General features: G+C 41.0%; 2 protein-coding genes across 2 annotated transcripts in view; both read right to left on the bottom strand.

Moving 5' to 3' along the window:
* The window catches only part of LOC123979107 (connector enhancer of kinase suppressor of ras 3-like), a 43362-nt gene extending 36282 nt beyond the window's left edge, over positions 1 to 7080 (bottom strand). Inside the window, exon 1 of the mRNA XM_046062868.1 lies at positions 6859 to 7080. Within this exon, the coding sequence (XP_045918824.1) occupies positions 6859 to 6910 (52 nt within the window). The 5' untranslated portion in view covers positions 6911 to 7080. The remainder of the gene's footprint in view (positions 1 to 6858) is intronic.
* Positions 7081 to 9538: 2458 nt separating this feature from the next.
* Positions 9539 to 17249, bottom strand: qpct (glutaminyl-peptide cyclotransferase). The gene is made up of 7 exons (XM_046063637.1): positions 17066 to 17249; positions 15104 to 15250; positions 14434 to 14715; positions 12897 to 13064; positions 12149 to 12248; positions 10738 to 10854; positions 9539 to 10653 (listed from the first exon to the last, which is right to left on the bottom strand). Exons 1-7 carry the CDS (start codon positions 17195 to 17197, stop codon positions 10472 to 10474), a joined length of 1128 nt encoding a protein of 375 aa, XP_045919593.1. The 5' UTR covers positions 17198 to 17249; the 3' UTR covers positions 9539 to 10471.
* Between the last annotated feature and the right edge of the window lie 118 nt (positions 17250 to 17367).

Consider the following 17367-nt stretch of genomic DNA (forward strand, 5'->3'; position numbering starts at 1 on the left):
GTCATTTGGGCCTACTTTGCAGAAAAAAGAAAAAAAAAAAAAAAAAAAAAAAAAAAAATAATCCGAGCAAATTCAATAGGGACCTCACACGGTCGTGCTCGGGCCCTAATCATGGAGACCTACAAACAACAACAGTTTCCTTGCAATGCTAATTAGATACCAACACAATGTTATTATGCAAATATAAACATAATGGATTGCTAAATGAAAGTAGACCCTCTTAACTGTAAGATGGGGTTTCCTACAGAGACAGGAATTTTCAACTGTATGACTGGCTAGACAGGAATTCAGTCAGTCTCTGTAAAGGACTGGGAAAATATGGACAAGTCTGAACATGTTCTGATTCTGGCATCCAACCAAGTGCCCGGCTAAACCCAAAAGTGGGTAACAGTTCATAAAACTACAGATCACTTCATAATCATAATGACATTACACCCCATTACAGTGTAAGCTGGTGGCTGGATGAAAGAGCTTTGTGTGAATTTTGGTCAACTCGACCAAGTTCGGCATTTTAAATCCGTTAAAAGCAACTGGTGGCTCCAAATGCAACAATAGGATATGTGACCTGTTTTGACTGCTAGTTCCTAAAGCTGCTGGTTTGGAAGGGGGGAAAAAAAACAGCAGTTGACTGCATTCCTTTCATGTTCTCTGATTATTTGAGCATAACTGCATCAGCAGTGCTTTGATAGCAATATCAACACAGCCATTCCACTTCCTTATACCCTTCTCTGCACAAGTTTGTGTCACCATACAAGCACAGATCAGGCACTTTTTAGATATCGGGAAAACTTGAAAACTTTATGGCACGCAATAAACCAGTAAGTGTGGGCAGGCAATCGCACTTGAAATCTCTGCTCGAGGGGTCAGTCAGCACGTGACCCGTACTTGCAATTGCGCCTGCTGTGTCAGCTCAGGTTGGAGCTTTTATTCTCATGGCTTAAGCATGCCACCTTACAGGCCAATGCTCTTAAGGCAGAGCAAGGCCAAATAGCTCGCATGTCTGGCTAAGCTGAGATCATCTGGGAGATTTGCAATGCACATTTTGGATTTGAATGAAAAGCAAACCAGCCCAGGTTGGCAGGCATACGTGGTGACACTTTTGGTCTCCTCTTCTGGCACTGATAGAAGAACCGTTGGATATACTCAAATGCAAACTGATTTTGGTTTGATAAAAGTCATCAAACCTGTAGTGCTGTGCACGTGAAGGATCATTACTGTGTCTTGAAGCTCAAGTGGATGGCAACTTTCAACGACTATATGAAGACTTTTAAATTGATTAAAACACAAGACTCTTGTTTCGTCTTTGTCTCCTCGTCACTACAGTATAACAGTGGCATTAAACATTGATGATTTCTCTAGAAGTCGCCATGTGTTAGAGCTCCTGAGGCTATAGCCCTGTTTCCACCAAAATAAAGTCCCCGGATCTCTTTTCAAGGAACTAAAAGGTTCCTTCAGCCCACTGTTGCTTGCTGACGTAGGCCTATATGCCGTAGAAAGCCATACACAGGCATCATTATTTGTAACCACTATCCATGAGCATAATTTATAATAATTATGTATAATATACTATTATATTAATAGTAATATAATAAAAAAAACTATAGGCTATGCTTGACCATTAAAAACAGCTTTTTTGTGGGATTATAATGAAGGGACACAATAAAGATTGTTACAAATTTAATAACAAACTGGATAAAACCATCAAGTTCTTAAAAGAACAAAAAATAAAATCGCGACAGTTTGGAAGGTCATTAAAACATTTCCAGCCGACAAGAGCTGCAGATCAGAATCACATCTGTATCCACCTGAGCGTCGGAAGAATGGGATTTTTAACAAGCTTTATTACCTGCTGTTATCAGCTGTTCCTCTTGTTTTGGAGAAGAGGAGACTGACTTTGGCTAGGTGTGGAAACCTCCTGACTGATTAAAGCAACAACTTCCGACCCAGTATTTAACGTTTTACTCCATCAGCTGTTAGCTGTAAACACACCGCTGCACGCTGGCCGCTATTTCCGATCAATACATTTAATGCCGACATACGATCTCAGGCGGACATTGGCGAGACTTGTGTGGCTATTTTACTGTTGATTGTGATTTATTGGTTTGCAAACAATGGCGGAAAAGACAGGAGCAGTAGTAAAAAAAATAAAAATAAATAAATAACAGCCCATTCAGTAATTCACTGCATGGCAAGCACCACACCCGCAAAGTTTTGGAAAGTACTACCCCCCGAGCAGGGACTTTTGGCGGGGTAAAATAAAGACTCTAGAACTAAATTTAGACCCTGGTCCCTTCGGTGGAACACAGTGAGTTCCTCCAAAGGTTCCTAGTTCCGGGGTATAGTTCCTTTGGTCGAAATGCAGCTTATGAGGCTGGGACACCAGGCCATGTGAGAAGCAGGCTGTGCAGGGGCCGACAGGAACGAAACCACGGCAATCCCTTTCAGTCACCTCTCCCCAGGGGGAATCCTCTTACAGCACTTCCCCTGAACTCTAAAGGCCATTTTCTATGAAAGATAACATGGTTATCTGCCCATCAATAGAACACAATAGGTCGATTTCAAAAGTTGAATGGCTGGATGACTGGAAACTGGTTAATGACAAAGGAGTTTTAACTTTAGGGGATGCCAAAAGGGAGAATGACTTTCAACTGAATAAATAATTCCTTCCTTGTATAAGTGAGGCCACTAGAAGAGACCATACTGTTCTTAAACTTCTAAAAAATGTATTAATTTAACACCTGTCCTCCCTGTTGCATACACATTTGCTAAATTGGATTAATGATGCCTATGGAGGCTCTCCAAACATAGAACTCCACTTGTCGGATAGAGGCGGCAGGCAGTGGATGCCTTAATAAGGGCGAGGTGTCTGCACAATATCTGGTCACACTGCAGTTTAGGAAGTCTCTGTTTTAGCCAGATAAGGATCATGGGCCATCATTGCCCACACCTCACTCTCATTTCTAAAGATAAGGCTGCTGAAGGTACCCATCATTCAGCATGTGTGAACTCAACAAAACACTGTTGTTTTTCCAAGTACATTCTTGTTCAAAGAAAAAAGCGCATTCAGCACGTTTGCCACCTCTCTGACAAGCTAATTGCCTTCTTGGCACTTTGGTGCTATTTGAGAGGCTGCATACAGCCACACACACTCATGTCACTAAATGACGTGGGAAAGAACACGTGTTCAACCTACATCTGACCATAGAAGACTTCTGGTTATGGGTAATGTTCACAAACAAGACTCACATCTGCAACTATAGCTCCATTCACATCTATGATAGGCTAATAGAGACATGCCTTGTAAAGATGTGTGCCAAACAGGGCTGTTTGTGCTGAAAGGGGTATGAGACAGATGTAGGCCGCTACATCAGCAGGACTTTAATCACAACCTATGCTCAAAATAAACCCATCACTAAAATTCACACGACTAATCCGTGTCCAGATACAGGGCTTTGAAATTTGATTAGCCAGTATTTAAGTCCACAAAATGCTGGAGGATTTCCAGGTGCAGTGAACTGCGGAGTCTGGACTTGTTAAAGAACTGGATAAAAGCCACTCAGTCAGATGGTAGTTGTGCAGGTTTGAATGTTTGGGATGCCTTGTTAAAACTTGGCAGTCCTACTCTCAGTAACTACAAGGTGGACAAAAAAAGTATCTTTGGTAAATGAGTTAGAGCTAAATATTCCCTGAACAGTGCCAACCCTTTTCAGCTGAAGCATTGCCCCATGTGGATTCAGGGCTATATTTGGAAAATGACTAACAGCATATGACTTAAACCTTTGACTTTGTGAACATGGGTATGTGGGTCACTTTCTTAATGTCGCTGGATATGATCATTTAAATTCTGAAAGGCTCACAACAAACCCAAAATTGTATTCATTTACTGACTTAAAAACAACACCATTGTGCTGTGAGATCTTAACTGTCATTAGAGAAGTGCCTATTTCCTCCAGGGTAAGTATGTCCCACACATGACATATGGAATACCAATCACACGACACCACAGGTCCAGCTGGAAGATGAGAGCTTGTGGTGAAGGAAAGGGGCTTCAGGGCATCTCCAGTGCACAAACAAAAAACATCAGCGTTTGCATTGAAAGAGGCAAATAGCCTTTCACTGGCAATAAACATCCACCAACCACCGCTTGATCTCCTTGAACAAAACAAGTGATTAACAACTGCCTCAATACACAAAAACAGCCCCTGTCCTACTGAGGAAAACAACCTTGAGGCAAATGATCAAAGGTCCACATTGCCTTCTGGGAGTTTAATTTTACTTCTCTGACACAGGCGCAACAACTCTGGAAACACCCGTGTCTGCCCTTGGTGTCAGCAGGTCAACATGAGGCCATGGCCCTGCTCTCAACATGGGTTTTACTTCAGTTTGGTGCTGCTCGTCTTTGGTATGAACGGATTACACAAGCTGTTCTTTCAGTAAAACAACATCAGTGGTTCCACGCTATGTTGTGGCTTGTGTGTACTGCGGTCAGTGAGGACAACACATGGTCGTTTCGAATAAAGAATAAAATACCCTGGCAAGGACAAATTAGGTACCTTTTATGTTATAGCGGGCAGGTTTTACTTCAAGATATTAGTCTTGAAAACATTCAATAACTTAGCTTGACTGACCCAGCAGTTGGAGGTCAGACCAATCAATGATGTGTTGAGTGGTTTAAATGATAGCAACCAGAAGTGCTGTATTGAATTTTAGTTGAGAGCTTTATTTTGTGGCTCTGACTGCTTAAAGTCAGATCCAGTTTCTCGTAAACTGATTGTAGTCTACACCCATTGACAGCGCGTCTAACCAAAGCAAATGGCTATTTAGCCTTGCTAGACCACGGTGAGGAAAGTTACATTTTGGAGATGACTGTCCAAGCCTGCGTTATCTGCTTTGTTGAATCACGACTGGCCACTTTTGATTAAGATAAATTCATGACAACCCTGTTTGACAATGACAGAATGACTTGATATTTACCCATCACTTGGTGTGAATGGTCAAATGTAAGTTGAACCTGTGTTCAACATCTCTTGTTCATGCACTGGGTTTGTATGTGAAAGGGATATATAAAATATTCCCACAAATAGTCTGCTGTCTTTTCAGTTAGTTCATTTCTACCATGTTTGTAATGGCCTGCAAATCTACTGGTTAAGACCTACAGAGACAACCGCTGAGTCAGATTTACAGGAGAATGACAGCAATGGGGTCTGTATGGACAACTAATCCTCCATCCATGCGTGCCCTGGCGGAGCTGTTTTCACTGGACACACTAAAACTAACCCCTCCACAATCCCCTTTCGCTCCAAACTATAGATTAGCACTGGCTGGCATGCCCCAATCAGCAGTTACTGCGCTACAACACGGTCATAGTTCCAGTACTGACAAAAGAGCCTGCCTTGAGATCCAAATTATGAGATTAAAAAGAAAGTCACCTATGATTTGTTTTGGGTAGTTTCCAAATGTCAGAATCAGAAGGAGCTTTATTGCCAAGTAGTGTTTTACATATACGAGGGATTTGCTTTGATGATAAGGTGCTACATGTAGACATACAGTTAAAATAAATAAATGTAGAAATATATAAATATGGAATAACCAAATGCAAGTTATATACGAATAATAAAAGAATAGAGAAAAATAACAACTATTTGCAGAGAAAGAACAATGTGGCAGATATTTACTTCTGCTTTACTCTGGTTTGTGTTGTGCAGACGTATTGCAACGGAAGAGAATTGTGTACATAAATTGACAATTTAAGAATATAGAACAACAACAACAATTAACAATTGACAACAAATATGTGCAATGTGCCAGGTTTGTGCATGATATGAAATTAAGTGAAATAATATTTACATGTCCTTGACAGTGAAGCAAAGACATACAGCTTAGTCCCACTACTGGCCATATAAACAGCCCATTACTGCTTTTGCTGTATAATACACACACACACGGAAAGCACTTTGAATATTTCCATCCATACTTCACATACCATTTGGTGTCACTCACTAGACATGCTTATGCTGTGACTGGACTCAGGCTGAAACTGTAATGACGTCATGACCATAGGCTTTCCCCTCAGTGCCTCAAACAGATATAGTTTTTAATAGATAAGATCCCCAAAATGCACTACAGATGCCTGACAGCAAAAGGATTGATAGAGCTCCAATCATTTTGGATTCCTCAAAAGGGAGCAAGTTTGCAACACCAAGACAATGATTTCAGTACTGAGGTCAACATTAAAAATGAGTACTGGTTACACATCAGTATTGCTTAACTAAACAGAATGACTGGGTATACAGACTTTGAAAAAAGTGCTCACTGTCATTTCTCATTAGTTCAATTTATACAACTCTGCCACACAGGAATCCGTGGTCTGCCGTGTTACTGACTTCTGGATTTCTGACATAGAAACGAGTGGTAACCAGTGTTTTTGGGAATGAATGAAACATTTCTTTGCCTAATGTGACAGCAAAACGTTAGTGTTGGGAGTCAGCTAATGCTTGTGGCTCAACAAAATACATAGACTCACACACAATACAATTCAAAAGTTGCAATGAGCAGCAATTTACCAGCCGTATCAAAGGGCAGATTATACAGCTAGCACAAATGAAACTGCTACGCTTGCTAACATCTGTAAGTAAGAGTAAAAGAAAAATTCAGTCCCATTGTTAAGCGCTTCAGTAAGTTAGAGGTATGCTGACACCGGAGCAGTTTCTACGAAACTAGCTCGAGATAACTGAGGTGCGACTCAGAGGTGAGACGAAGAAGTTTTTAAAGAGCAGTAACGCCGTTAATGGGCTATTGTGTCTTTCAAACAAAACATGTAATAATGTTACACACAAAGTGTCCCAGAATTCAGGTTACCTTTCATCCAGTCGACCACTTGCTTTGGCGTCCACTTCGTTATCGGCTCCATTGCTTCTTTAACACAATTAAAGGGACACAAATGTGTCAGAGTTTGGCGACTCGGTTCTACAATGTAAGGTGAAAAAAAAAAATTTGCCGTCACATTCTTCTCAACCGGTCGGTGCTGTTCGTCCGTTTGCGTTCACTCACTACAAAACTCTGTGGCCCCGCGAGTGGAGGCTGGACTGTAATCCCTCACAGCGCCTCACCGCCCGCTATAGGATCAATGCTGCATTCAAGTGCTGCTGGGAATATTGGAAAGTAATTCACTTTGGGCGCAAAATAACGACAAAGCACCTTTTAATATCCAGTCTATGCAAAGCACGCATGGATCACATGATTATCGCAGACAACGACAAACGGGAAACATTTCATAGCTTATGTCCTTTTCATTTTATTCATATTTTTATTTGACTAAATATGTATGGATAATTTCACAATTTAGCACTCTTATCAAAACAAATTTATACCATAATGCATTTCTCCATTTTCCGTCAAAGCAACTCTTTTTCGATTATTTTTTTGTAACAGCCAGTTTTGTAATTTTTAACAATAAAAAAAACAGTCGATGGTATTTACACAATGGGAAATAGAAGTAGGACTTTACGGAGAACACACGAATGTAGCGTATGATGTTGGTAGTTTCTGTGTGTCCAGCGCCCTCATTTGAAACTGGAGGTGAGTACATATCAAACAGTGTGCCTCCCAGTTTATAAACTGATTGAAAAAAAAAAGAAAACTAGGACGCAAGGACACAGATTATATGTAAATATGTCAACATACTTTAAACACAATAAAATATCAGTACAAATATTTTTGCACAATGTGTATATTAAACATCTTTAGTTGTCTATACTTATGGGTGACAACATACTGATGCCTTACTGACTGACATGACATTCAGTTATATCAGCGATATCAGCTGAATTTGTTAAATCGTATTTGCAGTCACCAATATATAATATCATGTAAGAAAAACACCAGGAACAGCAGAGCCTTTTTCTTTCCGCTGAAGTGAATGTAACTCACTGCTGCTCTCTGCTGGTAACTTGCTTCTTTGCAGGTCATGTAGTAGCAGGATGCCCTACAACCCCCGATACTGGTAGCCTACCACACATGCTCACAGTAATGCTTCACATTGTATACTATCTCAGTAGCAAATTTAAAAAACATCTACAATCCATTAATATAGTGAAACTGGTCTGTAGGCTAAAAACAAGTCAGAGAGCTTTCCCAGCTACAGAGGAGAATCAATTCACTGCCACCTAAGATGCCCAGTCAGAAATATATACTTTTTTGTCTTAATTTGTTTTTCAGAACAGTAAGATGACACTGTTGAAATGTTAAAAACATGTGTTATGTGTTTAAACTTGAAAGAAAGCCATTTAAAGCCTTTTGGAGTGTGTTTTTCTCATGACAGTGATAATATGTGATGGATGACCATCAAGAATTGATACATTTGATCAAAAATGTTGTTCTTTGCCACTATGGCTTCTGACATCAAGTAACCTTTCCTGGCTTATTGTTTTCTAACAATCTGAAACACACCTTGCATGGGAGAATCCCGGCTCTTCCCATTACTCCATTACTGTACAGCTGGAAGCCGTTGTATATTCTGCACTGTAATCAGCAGCAGATTAAAGCTCTGCTGTTATTAAACCTGGGCACGCATCAATTTGCTGTCAGGCAAAAAAATACTGGAAGCCTCAACAAGTGCTATACAATAATTTGTTCTGCTTCTCTTATTTTTCCTTGTTCCAACATGTTGGTTTGCCAGCTGGCTGGGCTGAATCAAGACATATTTTGAATAAGAGTCCTTTCCTTAGATTAAAGTTCATTAAAGACATCTTCTTCACTATATCATAACCACATAATTCTTGTGATGAGTGACAGGCAGAGTGCCTGAGGTAAGCTTTTATAGAAAGCCTAACATCAAGCTGACAGAAACAAGAATGAAAGAAGATGAGTGTTATTAGCACATTTACTGTAAGACAAACACAAAAAAGAAGCAAATGTATTTCTATAAAGAACTGCAGGTCAATAACGTTTTACCACCGGTTAGGGTTGGGGTCAAGTCAGGTAAAGCATTAAAACACACTGTAGAATGGGTGCTATTGGCTGGTGGACACTGATTTCTCAGCTTTTGGATTGAAACTACACAGCACTTTGCTGTCTTAGGTGGCTAACTGCCTTTAAAGCACTTTTAATCTCTTTCAGGGCAAGATATACAGTATGTTGGTATACACTGTTGCCAGGCACTTCTTACTGCAATAAACGGGAGAGTCAGAGTCATGTTTAGTTCTCATGGGAGTGGGCTGGATTTAAGGGGATCTGGGTGGTGTGGAATTCAGGGGAGGTCTTCCCTGAGAGGATTAGGTGTATCATGGGATTGTTGTCGCTGTGAGGCAGAGGGATGGAGGGGGTGAGAGAGGGAGCAAGAACCTGAGCACCAGATGCAAAACTGGAAGAAAGAAAGGTATTGGCTATTCTTGTTGTCTTAGGTTACAATTACAGAAAAACACTTCCTCATAGAAAAGGTCACCTTAAATCATCACAATGACAAAGCATCGGAGCAAGTCCAACTTCTGTATCAGCAGTATAACAAAGACTTGTAAAGATAAACAAACTCTGCATGATCTCCCTTGTATTCTGAATCAACATTTATTTCAGCCTCAAAATACAGGAAGTCCAGTTTTGGCACTGTATATTATTCTGGGATCTGCATTTAAATCTTACTAATAATGTCATATAAACAAAGGGAGGCACGTGAAACATCAGCACAGGAAGTTATCCACTTCACTATCTGAGATGACAGGATATGAAGAGCTAAAGAGGTTGTAATACAAATAAACCCACTTCCTGCCCCTGACAGGTTTTCTCGATAAACGCCGATGTGATAAACACAGATTTACTGTAGGAGAAGAAATGTCACATACCCCGTAGCTAAGACACACAGCATGACACCATCTTATGTGTGTTGCCATATACTCTGCCTCATTCTGCATGCATTGGTGGCATCATGTGGATGTCCATATTTTATATATTTATTACAGATCAGGGATTATGGATGTCATTGCATGACTATAAGCAAGTGTTTTTAGGCTACAGATGTCCTCAAAGCAAGGATAATGAAATTATCACCAACCTTGGATGATAATTTCATGTATCTATTTCAATATCAGGCAACAGCTCCTAAACATTAGCAATGACACTAAGATGCCTCCTCACAGTGTAAACATGGGGTTAAGGCTGATATAAAGAGAGCAGTGTAGTAACAAGCACACAGAAGATCCTGTGTGCTGATCACGTTGCTGGGGATGAAGCTTCAGAGTCTTTAAGTCTCTTATGAACCCATTTGGGAAACAACACATTTTGCGTGCTCTTACATGAGCCTAAATATGTTTAGACAGAGGTTTCAAAATAAAAAAATGTACTTGTCCATGCAGATGAAATCAATCTCTAACAAATATCATTAAAGACAATGTATTCTTTTAGTCTATAAAATAACAGCTGAAGATCTTGGCTACAGTGAAACATCAAAAGAAAGGAAGTCATCAAATATGCTGGGTTTCTAAGGGGCATTCTGTGGGTTTGAAGGGATGTTGGGTCTGGCGTTGAGGTACTCCAGGACAAAAACCTGCAGGATCTTGTTGAGGTTCTGAATGGTGGAGCGATCCAGGTTCTGCTCGTTGTCATCAAACGTGTGCCATACGGACGGGAAGGGGGAGGGGATAAGGTGGAGGATATGTACACCTGACAGAGAGGCATAGGATGAGGATCACCCAACAGTATATATGTCATCATATTTACGGTTGCAGTGTTATTTGGCGTGCATACCTTTGTCTAGGAATGGTATATGATCATCTTGTACGTGGCCAACAGGTTGATTGGGCCAGAAATATTGCACGTCGTTAGGATGATCCACAAGCTGGTTCATGGAGTGCAAACGCTTTTCTGAGGATATGAGAGTGAGGACAATGAGTAAAAAAGTGCATCTGTTAGTTCAAGTTAAAGAAAAAACATCCTTAGGTGTTGTTTAATAATAGTGTAATAAATCAAATATTCGATTATTAACTTATTTGCTTCGTTAGGACTGTGTGGGTGTGGCTTGGTCAGTTTTGATTGACAGTGCTGGCAATAAACAACCCCATCATCATCATCATCATCATCAGGTTCAAATTTTGTTAAATCCTGATTGGTGCACAAAAAAGCCACTTAAAAAAGTGCAAAAAGCAAGGATAAGAACACCCATACAGATATCTGTCCTGTTAAATAACCCAGACTAGTCTAACATTTGCATAAATATAATAAAATATCAGCAATTTAAAGCAGCATTAGGGAATTCTTTTGTCATGTTTGCTAAAACTGTCCCTACATATCCTGACAACAGTAGAGACATCCAAGCTGTAAAAAAAAAAATATTAATAATATTAAAAGAAGTAGGGTCCTCTGGCTCCTAATACCATTTGCAAGAATCCACCACTCCCGAGTCAAAGCAACCAATCAGCGACTGGAGGAGTCTCTAATGCTGTGTCACACGCTGCACAGCCGCCCTCCTCACAGATGCTCTCACTCAGTCAAGACCAATATCTTCAGCGCGTGGCTTCAGAACTTTTGCAAACTCAGTGGCTGAGAAACAACCTGCGGCAATGACATAATTTTAGAGGTTGGACAGTGGTGCGCTAGCCTCTCATACTGCTGTCAGACGTTGTCGGAGCTGCCTCTGAAGCCTGGGGCGCAGTACCCTGGGCCGCGAATAGTTAGAGGGGCGCCTTTGAGAAGATGATTTGCAGTGAAAGGGCCTCGGGTCTTGGCGAGACTCTCGCAGTGGAGAGAAAGCCCTACGGGGCATGAGGTTTCGCAGAGCAACAGGCTCCCTCTACTACTGTACGAACTTGTGGGTTTGGTGGGAGGGGCTCTGCAAAGTGATACGAGCAGCAGAGAAGAAGGTTTTGCATTGTACGTTCAATTGTTGCCAACTGCAGCTTTAAGCAAAACAAATATACCGTGCAGCCGTGACAACACACGAGTTGCATATAAGTTAAAGATACAGTTTGACTAAATGTGCAATAATTTGATTGTAAGCACAGTTGTCACATGGCCTCCTTACAATGATAACTGTCTGGAATATGACTAATGTATTAACGTCTAGTGATTAAAGTGACTCATATTGTTTGTGGCACACTTTCACCAAAGTAAAAAGACCTAAATAGTGTTTACAATAAGAGTAAAACATCTGATTATTTACCAATGCTCTGCAGTCGGGAGAGCCAGTGCGTTGTGCTGGAGAACTGGTTGCCGAAGCGTGGACTTGGAGCCCCAATCAGGTCCAACAACACAAACAGATCCTGGACGAGAAGAAACGGGGGGAAGAGAGGGGAGGGGGGGTATTCTCATGAGAAACTTTCTACACATCCTGAAGATAAGTCCCGTTCCCATAATAATCACACCTCAGAGCCGTTCCCACAATAATCACACCTCAGAGCCCTAACATCAGTTCTCCATGTGCACGCTATCTCTGCAAGACACTCAAAACACACACTGTCTGTCTGTCTCTACATGCAAACACGTACACACATGCACACACTAGGTTCTTTAGGATCCTACTGCTTTATCTGTCTGTCCACACAGGAATGTCTACATTTGTTGATAAACAGTTGCACTATCTCTCCACAGATAGGACACATAAACATATACCAATTAACGTGACATCTTGTTATCATAGACTGTGTAATAAATGGTGTTTGATATCAGGACACCCGAGCCTCCCAGATGATAAAACGGGCGGCTTTGTGATTTGAGATTTCCTGGAAATACAAAACTATTTAAGACATGCACCTCCCTTGCTAGGGTGTCTGTGTGGGCTATGTGTGAATCAGGAGATCAGGGCTAAGCAGATTGTACTGAAATTGTTATAACAAAGGGATGATCTTAAGTGTGATTATTGGATTACGCTAATTTTAGGTGGTTTGGGCAGAGAAGAGTGAGAGGCGTACTATGCCGTGCAGTTGGTTGGTGTCTGTGGCGCCGGCAGGGTGTGGGGTGGTCTCCATTTTCTGGGCCAGGTGGCGAGAGCCATACAGGGAGTCTGTTGAGGTCCACTGGAAAAGAGCCTCCTCTCCGTCAAAGAAGAGCAACTGCAGGGTCAGGTCAGGACTGGAGCTCTACATGGGGGGTAAAAAGAGGACAGTCATGTGCTACACCAGTTTGCATTGCCAGAGTATTGCTGCCCCCTACTGGTTTTGAGATTACAGTGACAAAAAACTGAGGTTTTCTGTGGAATATGCATTTGATTCTTTGGCTTTGTATCACTTTCCCAAAAAATGTGCTTCTATAATGGTCACTTATCAGCTCTGAAATCGATTATGTGTCCGCCTCCATGGCAGTTAATTTATTTGTATTCAATGTGATTCCAATTCCCATAGTGACCTCTGTGGCAGACAGCTGAGTCTGATAAACATGTCCCTTGGCTGATCTCTCCTTGTCACTGGCCCTGTCACTGTCCGCCCAGTAGACAAGGGTCTGACCTCAACTGTGAAACAGGAAAAGGGCAGAAGAGCAAGCTACATGAATACAAAGTGTTTTCCTTCTGAATCACTTTTAGGTGGAGTATTTAAACATTGATTGAACATTGAATTTGTTAATAAAACAGAACCAATATTTATAGCTTTTGCAAAATGTTAAATTGATGTTGTTGTTGTTGTTGTTGATAATTATGTTGTTGTTGTTAGACCTAATATGAAAAAATATTTAGATTTAGAGAATTTCCTTAGGCCTTCAGATACAAAGTGATATGCACATTGTTCTTCTATTTATCAAAACCATCAAGCTCTTACTGACTGACTCAATGAAAACAGTTCATAGATAAGGCTGGCAACATTTTTCTTATTGTCAAGAAATACCTAAAACTAACAATGAATTGAACCTACTAATAACTGATTTCTGAGTAGCTGAAACATGATTTAGAATATTCATCTGTGCAATGGAGGTCCATTGTTGTCCAAGACAGTTGTCAGTTGTCAAATCAGTGAGCCATACCATTGCACTGGGAGACATGTTCCTTCATTAACATGGGCACTGTAGTTTATTTTAAGGTCAGTCCCACAGCAATGTTTATTAATCCTTAAAACCCTGGAAATGTGTTGTTACTACCACGTTCTTTCCTCTTACCCACTCAAAATTTATAACTTGACACGGAGTGATTTCGTTTCTCATGTTTGAGTGACATGGAGAAAATCTACAGTGATGTTTACCAAGTTCCTGGAACTGGTGTTGTCTACCACATGTTTGGCCTTGTTTTTCCTGGAGCTGTCACTAGTGTTGTTGTTGTTGTATGACTTGCCTGTGATTCATGGCCACAACTCAAGTCAGTGCTGGCCACAAGCACCAAAACGAATACACCCCCCAAATGGCCTGACTATCACTGAAAAGCCTATTTAAATAACACAGACAGACAGATAGACCAGTAGCGTAAAATATACCCTTTTTAACTTATAGTATGTTGTAGCTTTATGTCACATGCTAGATCACCACCTTCTGAGCCATGAGTTCTTCGTCCAGGGCTCGTGCCAGCTCCAACATCATGGCACAGGGAGTGGCAGAATCAGTGGCGCCTTGGAACTCCCTCCCATGCCATTGTGGTGGGTAGTACTTGGAGTCGTAGTGACAGGCCAGGACCAGACGGCGCTTGGCTGATGGGTTGAGGGTGCCAATTAGGTTAGTGAAGGGCAGGGGGCCATAGGGTGTTTGTGAAACAAACTTATCCTCTGTCACATCCCAGCCTGCTCCGAGGGAACCTAGGGTTGTTTTGATATGCTGTGAACACGCACAAAAATTACTTGTTAGTACCTCACCTTATCACCACTTCGCTAATTAGATGAGTTGGCAAGTGAATTTGTGAAAAAGAAAAATTCCAGATTTATGCTTGTTGCTTCCTGATTTTTCAGAAATGAAACTTCATTTTGTGAGAACTTCCTGAATTGTTTGGATTTCTTCTGAAACAACATATTGGGGCAAAAAATGTCGAGGATAATTATGAGGTAAAAGTAACAGGATTTTCGCATGTTTCTTGGAATTCATTGTCAAATAGTTGTGAATCATGACACAGCGCATGTTTAATGGGTAGTAGTGGAGAAGGTACATGTTTTGTTCCTGTATTTGAAAGTGGTCTGGCAATGACATGTTATCCTGCGAACAAACTCACCTCTTGCACGGCCTGGCTGCCTGCAGAGCCAGGGTACCTGGTGACCAGCAGCGGCCTCAGGTCCCTCTGCCACATCTGCTCTACGTCAGTGTGCGATAGGGCGGTACGGACCTCATCTTGTGTTAGAGTAAGAGCTCGATGGTGGAGCTGAACAGAACCAGAAGAAACAAACAAGATAATACAAAATGGAAGAGAAATAGCATTAGGTTAACATTTAGAAAGGAATTAACCGTGTTCAGAAAGACTACTGCAAGGTAATCATATGGCTGGTAAAGATCAGTACAATGATTAGATCACTGTGATCTACAGTTAATCACATCAGTGTTGTTTGGGATACAGAATATTATGAAGCGATGTTTACTCATATTGTTAGTCAGTGTCTGCCACGGCACCGTTTCAGATCAACAACTTCTCACTTGTTGATCGGAATCAGGGGAAGTCTTATTATGATGCAGCAACAGTGTGGATGACACATAGCATACAGAACAAATGATTTTAGCATGTCACAACAATGTCTCATAATACCACTCACTAGGTGTGCCAGCAGTACTCTCACCTACACAACAACAATTTGATCTTGTGATAAGTTAGTAAGTATCAAATATTGTGTTTTAGATGAACTGTGTAGTTCACTCTAGCACCTCCTCAGGGAGAGACACAAGAGCCATGTAGACCAATGTGAATACACAATGATTGAATGGCTTCAAACACACACAAGAGCTACTTTAGAAAAGCAGGCATCTATTGAATAAAGAGGCAGAAACGTGAATGGTTCTTGTTGTTATGCTACTACTCTCTCTTGCTCTGGGAAATAGACACGATTGTCAAAGCTCGACTAGTTTGTGCAAATTTAAGGAACGACAAGATGGATGTGGATTCAGGCTTCAAGTTTTGAGCGTCAAATCAATGCGTGTGAAATCACAGGTTAAAAAACATATTGATCCCCTTTGGCTCTTTTTCATTTGGTCTCAAAGTTCACCTGCTGAGAAGCATGGTTGTCCTGGTAACAAACTGAACCGAGAAGAAGGACAGAGAGCCGGAGGGAAAGAGCTGACGGTGAATATCAGAGCACACTCAAAGCCCGTTTGTGTGTTGTACACTGCTCCAGCCTCTCCAGTAATAGGCCCACTTGGTAGTCCTTAATTGGCAATGTGACTGAAATTGAGGTTTTGAAATCCATATTTCAATAATCGATTATGTTGTTGTCTTTAAAATGTCAGAAAATAGTGAAAATAGTTCTTCCTCCTAATTTGTTTTCACTTTACTGTCTTGGACAAAGAGGGAGGGCACATTCCTTAACCCAGTTCATTACAATCGAAGCATAAACCTGTTTGTGGCTTGAGTTGGGCCCATACTGTCTGAGTCATACAGATCAGTCCTGTAATTACAGATTGCGTACACTGCAAACGGTATAATTATGCGGCCGCACAGACTGAATACAGTTATCCAAAGAGCTGGGGCACACTGCGTTCAGAGAGGGTTAAAAGGGGGTCCACTTAAGGTCTATAAATACCAAGACCTGCAATTGGAGGATCAATGATGATGTCTTTGCTGCCATAGCAACCAGGCAAAGAGGAAAGGAGAAGAAGAACATAGATTAGGGAACTTGATCCATCCATACCCAGGTGCATCTCTGGGGATTACACAGCAGTGCAGAGGGTTGTTGGAATAGCATAAATAAATACATTCATATATCATATATATCAAAACTTGATGAACTTAAAGTTTCCTTTTTCTCATAATGAATAGTGTTAGTACTTGCTGATCTTAAAAAGAAACACATGCACACACAGAGACACAATTTAAACAGAATTTCATTAAATTATTTTTCTAATAAAACAATTCAAGGTCTTAGGTTCAGATACTTTAAAATGAAAAGTAAACCAGATATTTGGAGTTATGATAATGATCAACAATATGTTAAGACACAAAATGTGAATCAGATCTTCTTTATTTATTTACCTTTTCTTGTGTCCAGGGTATTCCATTGGTGCAGTGGATAAATTTCACCCAGATGGCCAGAGTGTAAAATAAACGCATTATGGAGGGACTGTGGCTTCGCTCAGCCATCGCTGTTGACGCTCCTCTCCACATTCCTGTCTCTCCTCTGTGAAAGCTTACAGATCATGTGAAAGGCAGGAGGGAGGACCCGAGGCTCTCTAAACCACAGCGCGTCACTATACTGCTATGTGTGCGTGTATGTGTGTGTGTGCGTGTGAACCACGTGGGTCTCTGTGAACAATTCTGACATAGTGACCCTTTAT

Source organism: Micropterus dolomieu, linkage group LG11 (assembly GCF_021292245.1).
Source record: "Micropterus dolomieu isolate WLL.071019.BEF.003 ecotype Adirondacks linkage group LG11, ASM2129224v1, whole genome shotgun sequence".
In the NCBI taxonomy this organism is placed as follows: Eukaryota; Metazoa; Chordata; class Actinopteri; order Centrarchiformes; family Centrarchidae; genus Micropterus; species Micropterus dolomieu.